Here is a 6,138-nt window from a genome sequence, read left to right on the forward strand (position 1 = left end):
CGGGCCGTGAGGAAGGCAAGGCTCGCCACCGCAGCTGCTTCTCGTCGCCCCCTTTCTGGTCAGGTCGCCCTTCGCGAGCTCCTCGCCACGCCAAACTCGGCGCGGGGCTGACCCCCGTTTACAGTTTCCACTCCCATCACACGCAAGGACAGAAAACTGGATTATACAGAGAAAAAAATGATTTATTTAGGATGGAAACACATAGCTAGTAATAAAACATAGCAATATAGAGAAGGTTTATGTAATATACAGTCATTAGCATAGTAATAAATGCAAATACAGTAATTCCTAACTGTTCACACTGAACTTTATCTGTTAATACTTTACAAACGATAGTGAGCTAAAGAAGAGTACTCTACCATAAAAAGGACTAAAAAATCGCAAACGGTCTCTGGACTACCAGTAGGAACTCATCGTCTACCCATTCTGAGTAGGAGATCTGCAGGGGGGGGAATATTTTTTTTGGTTAAATAAGGTAAGGCCACATTTTTGCCCATGTTTTCTTGATGTCCCGTGTTGGAAGGTGTATCAAACCAGCAAGGACAAATTTGGGAGAAAGTGCCAGAGACTAGTAACGGGCAGCGTTCCAACTGGAAATGCTTGCGCATCCATGTTTTCTGGGAACAGCCATGACAGTTTTGCGTTACTCAGGCTTTGTGTGCAGAGGTAGGAATTCATTGTCCCATGTAAGATTGGGAAAAGAGGAAGAAAAGACAAGTAGATTGAAGTTCAGCTCCAAAGTCTTAGACTCATTGGAAGCGCCTCATCAAACACTGGGTAAACTTACTACATTCCTGAAAAGTAAGGGAAGGTAACAAAAAAGAGGGTTCCTAAGACTACTACAGTGTCTAACAAGCCAAAGTTTTGAGTCAGAACCAACCTGAAACTTTTTTATTTTGATCTTCACTTTAGTTGAAAAGTTATTTTACAAGCCTGATTCTCCCAGTTGTTATTCTACCACATAATCACAGTCCCCGATTTACCAGCAATGGCTGGTGCCCATTCCTCGGGCTCTCAGCACTCTTCCTAAACCACCAGCGGTCGGCTCTTAGGACTAACTCCCTGCTTCCAGACCTCCTAAAGTTTTTTGTGCCGCTGGGATTAAGCAGCCAGCCCTGATACCAGAGTTACCACGACTCCAGTCAGTCTCTTCCCACCGTGGTTCTCATCACCCACCTTCTCCAGGTGCCCCAAACACTGCTTTTGTGTCCTGCTCCGAACACCCACTCCAGCCCTATGGCAGAAGTGAGCGGGAAGAGAGCGTTCTCCTACCCACCGTACATTTATAAGGTTTCTTGGCCATATGGATTTTCAAATGTACTTTAAGCGTCGAGCTTTTCCGGAAGCTTTTCCCACACTCGCCACACTCGTAGGGCTTGGCTCCTGCGTGGATCCTCAGGTGGGCACCGAGGGCTGAGCTGTGCCTGAATGTTTTTCCGCACTCCTCGCACTTGTAGGGTCTCTCCCCACGGTGGATCCTCAGGTGCACGTTGAGAGCCGAGCTCCGACGGAAGCTGTCCCCGCACTCCACGCAGATGTAGGGCCGTTCCTCGGCGTGCGTGGTCTGGTGCTTGGCCAGAGTGGAGCGGTCGCTGCACCTCCGGCCGCACTCGATGCACTGGTAGGGGTTGGGCAGGAGGCCGCCGTGGTACATGGGCAAGGTCTTCCCCCCGTGGATCCGGCGATGAGTGGTGAGCGCCGAACTCTGGCTAAAGCCCTTCCCGCACACGGGGCACTTGTAGGGCTTCTCACCCGTGTGTGTTCGCATGTGGGTCACCAGCGAGGAGCTCTGCCGGAAGGTTTTCCCGCACTCGGTGCACTCGTACGGTTTCTCTCCCGTGTGGATTCTCTGATGCCGAATGATGGCCGAGCTGTCCCGGAAACGCTTCCCACATTCCTGGCACTTGTGGGGCTTCTCTCCAGTGTGGACTCTCCGGTGTATGATCAGGGAGGAGCGGTCGCTGAAGCTTTTCTCACACCGGGGGCAATTAAAGGGTTTTTCACCTTTGTGGCTTCGCTGGTGGACAATGAGATGCGAGTTCTGGCTGAAGCTCTTCCCACATTCGTTGCACTGGTAGTGTCTCTCTCCCGTGTGGGTCCGCTGGTGCCTGATCACATTGGACCTCTGGCTAAAGGTCTTCTCACACTCGTTGCACTGGTAGGGCTTCTCACCGGTGTGGATCCGCTGGTGTTTGATCAGGTCCGAGTTGCGGGTGAAACTCTTCCCGCATTCGGAGCAGCTGAAGGGTTTCTCTGCCAGGTGGATCCTCTGGTGCTGGCTCAGGTATGAGCTCCGGCTGAAGCTCTTCCCACACTCGGGACACTCGTAGGTTTTCTCTCCCACCTGCTGAAGCCAAATGGCACCGTTCCCACACATGGGTGGGTCTGGCTTGTCCCCAGCAAGGATAACCTTGCTGATGTGGGCTCTACCACTGTCCTCGCACTCCCAGACTTCCATCCCACAGGGAGTTACCATTCCCTGTCTCTTTCCAAAAGACGTCTCCACCTCATTTTCTGTCTCCAGCTCCTGTTTGCGGTCCTGTCTTTGATCGGTGTCCTGGAGGGTATCTCCTGTGAGCTTTCTGGAGGGGAACAGATGCAGTTCAGATCTCACAGGACTTTCCTGATGAAGCTTGCCCTTCTGTGTGTCGCCCATGGTCCTGTCACCTGCTGGAGTGAACAGAGGAACTAGCAATGAATAACACCCCCCCGGCTTCTCTGAGGGAGAAGTCCAAACAGGGCAACTGCAGAGACCTGCTGCACGTCAGCCACCATTAGCTAGCAGCACAGGAGCCAGCCCCTCGGTATCTTCTCTGGGCAAAGTGAGGGCATGGAGACCGAGGAGCGCGGGAAGGGAGTGTGACCCAAGGATGGGCAGCCGCTGTGGCAGACATTGCAAAGAGGGTCCTCTGTCACAAAGTTACAGCCCTAAAGGACACTTGTCACTTGTTTGTCCTCAAAGTTCCCATGTTTAGTGAGGTTAGAGGAACATCATCACTGCTCTCCTCAACAACCCCCACCGTAGCTACTTCTCCTCCCATTGCCTATGAATCACTGCTCTTCTTCCAGCATTCCCATGCTTAATCAAGGAGGGAAGCAGCCAACACCACGGGAACATCCACTCAGCCAAGTAGGCTATTTTCTTTCTTCTTTCCAGTCATAGCCCTTTTCCTTAAAAAGAAAACCCTACATATTCTGCAGCAAATTGTATCTAGATTTTGTCTACAGAAAGATAGGCAAGTGAGTGGAATGATAAACTGTTTTATTAACCAAGCATGGAAATTAACATTTAGACTGAAACATTTAGAGGCTCCTGTTTTTTTATTCTTATAGTCATATCGAGAACACACCTCAGAAATGGATCCTGGCACGTGAGATAAGCCAATTAGCTGGATGGCACTGCTTACGGAGTTAACATCGTCCTCTTACATGTGGGAGGTCCGAATGTGAGATGAATGGAGCAGGATAAACCCCTCAGGTTTTATTTCGGGTGATCTGCTGATTTTGGAAGACAACACCACACTGGTTATACTGATTTCCAAAGTTTTGTTTACAACAGTCACGGCTGAGAAACATTTCTAGTACAAATAAAGGTATAGCACTGGCCTAAGGCATGCACCCCAAAGCAGCAAAATGACCAATAAAACATTAAAAATACTGTCAGCGTGAAAGGAAGAAAAAGCCACACTTTTGTTAGTTATGCCTTCTAACATTCTGAGTATAGTCTTTCCTGAAAAATACATAGGATTTTATTACATTTTGCATAGGCCCTTTTTGAAAGGGTGTTAGATTCCCCAGGAATGTGTTTCATCTTTATTGTACCCTGCCTATGAATCTTCCTGAAAGCAGAATCTATATAGTATGGGAGCAGAGGAGGCTGGATGAGTGCGGAGCATGCAGCACGGTACATGCCAAATTTTCAGCATTCAGCTCTTTTCTTCCCTTCCCAGACATGCTCTATTCAATTTCTCACCTTGTGAGCAATCTCTCTACTGTCTCAGTGTTTATTTGCTTCTGGCCACAAAGCTGTTTCTCTTCGCTCCATCCAGGAGGAGGTTAAAGGAGGTTAAATCCAAGTCAGGGACTGCAGATCCTGATCAGAGGAAAGAAAACAGATATAATAAATACCCGTCATAGTAGCGGTGCTGTAGAGTGAGATTACAGGAGAACAAGTATTTAGGAGACAAAAGCAACCAGAGGAAAATGACACCCAAAAACATGAGTCAGAGTGACCGCCTGTCGTGCCACGCACACCGTGACACCACCGTTCAGGTCCAATAACCAGGGCCAGCTCACGTAGTGAAGACAGGGTCAACTACACATGCCGCAGAGAGCTGCCTGCCAGCTTGCTTGCCTTCTCGCGAGTGTCTGGATGTTCCTCCTGCTGCACTTCCAGACCAAAAATGCCTCCTACTGAGTTCTGTATAAGAATATATCGATTCGTCAAACCATTTTCTCTCCATCACCTTTCTTCCTAGTGAACTAAATGAGAACATAATGTAGTTAATGCAGTTCTGTTCTGCTGGCAGAGGAAAAATGCCGCCTTCACAGGTGGGCTGCTTTCTACATCTGCCTGGAGTCCCATCTATTGCCTTTACCGAAGGAGTATTTTGCTTGGTTGCTCTCAGTGGCTCAGCCAGGCACACACAGGTCTGGGCGAGAGAAGAGATTTTGGTCTGCTCACACATTATCAACAGGAGCAGTCCGAAGGAGATGTCCCATGCTCCAGAAAAATGGCAATTTGGCTGCCTCGTTCCAGATGGAGTTTACAGGGCTGGCAGTGAGCAGAAAAAAACAGTCACACACACCTGTTTATGCATGAACACCGAGATGATTTAGTCTGGCCAGTTTTGACAGCCAACACGCAATCCCACTTCTCAAGGATCTCTCTTCAGAGCAGAAGTATGCTGCGCAGGAGCAGGGTTTGTGGGATAGAAAATTAGGTCACCCATTTAGCTTTAGCACTACATTTGTGCAGTGGTATTTGTACAGAGGCATTTTAAGATGCTGAGGGCTCAGTGACATCCTAGAAACGTACAGGTTACAGAAAGAAAATGCTTAAGAACTGCACATGTGAATGCCAGCTCTGCAATGGCGTTGCACCATTTTAGTCACGTGGGTTCACACCATGCCACTAGGAACAAGTGTAAAATTACTCATGACTGAGTGTTCATAAGAAAAAGAAATGTAAACCAGCCTCTTTTCCTTTCAAGATGAGAAACAAACTGAACTGGTTGCTCAGTGGTGTACAGAGGAGGGTATTGCAACAGACATCAGTTGCCAGACCCTCCCGAGGATAGAGGGAAGATTTCCCCACCTGTGTAATGCCACCACGACAAAGGAAGGCCCCTGATAAAATGGAGAGCTGACATTTTGTTGGCTCTGCCTCAGCATGGAGTCATGTCTTCCTGCTCCCTGCCGCCTCCTCCACAGTGGATTTGGTGGGCATCACCCCTCGGGGAGAGGGTGTTTCCACTCCTCCCAGCAGCAGGCAGTGGCCGCAGGCTCTGATCCCAGGGGAGGGAAGCTGAGGTCTCCCTCCCCATACAACCCCCATCCACCTATGAGGCAGTGCTGCTCTGCAGGTAAGCCTGACCCTGAATGATTTTAGGAGGAGAGAAGTGTCCTTCTGGTTCAGTCCCTTCCTGGTGTCGTTCGAGAGCTGCTGCGAGCACATGGTCAACACGCACCCTAAAATGGTGGGTGAACACCTACGAAAGGCAGAAAACGGATGCAGGAAAGAGCTGGTGTTGTGCAGCACCAGGTAGGTTGTGGGATATGGCAGAAAAGTATGTTGTGCAATGGGTGGTAAAGATCTGTCCCTAAACAAGATGGGAAACCTGAAACGCCACCAAGCACCAGACAGGGACAAGGTGCCAGTCTCCAGACCAGCCATGTTTAGACAAAGCTGAGTCCCCAAGCAGCGTCCTGGCTGATGAGGTAACCCGGTCCTTATGAGGCCAAATGAGGAACGAGAGAGGTGACCTGTAGCATGGGGAGGCGATGGGCTGCACCGAGCTCCTGTGATGGCGGACAGACAGAGGCCCCAAAGGGGCTGCCCCATGAAGGACGTGGCAGGCCGGGCGTGGGCGAGCCACCACTGAAACCACAAGCCTTGGGGGGGCAGGAGAGGCATGG

General features: G+C 49.9%; 1 protein-coding gene across 1 annotated transcript; it reads right to left on the reverse strand.

Moving 5' to 3' along the window:
* Positions 1-1,276: 1,276 nt before the first annotated feature.
* Positions 1,277-2,656, reverse strand: ZNF12 (zinc finger protein 12; the record flags this gene model as incomplete). The annotated part of the gene is made up of 1 exon (XM_009581308.1): positions 1,277-2,656. A coding segment is annotated over exon 1 (1,380 nt), but the record flags the coding sequence as incomplete, so codon positions are not given.
* Positions 2,657-6,138: the final 3,482 nt, after the last annotated feature.

The sequence above is a fragment of the Fulmarus glacialis genome, unplaced genomic scaffold, assembly GCF_000690835.1.
Source record: "Fulmarus glacialis isolate BGI_N327 unplaced genomic scaffold, ASM69083v1 scaffold37807, whole genome shotgun sequence".
Lineage (NCBI taxonomy): Eukaryota > Metazoa > Chordata > Aves > Procellariiformes > Procellariidae > Fulmarus > Fulmarus glacialis.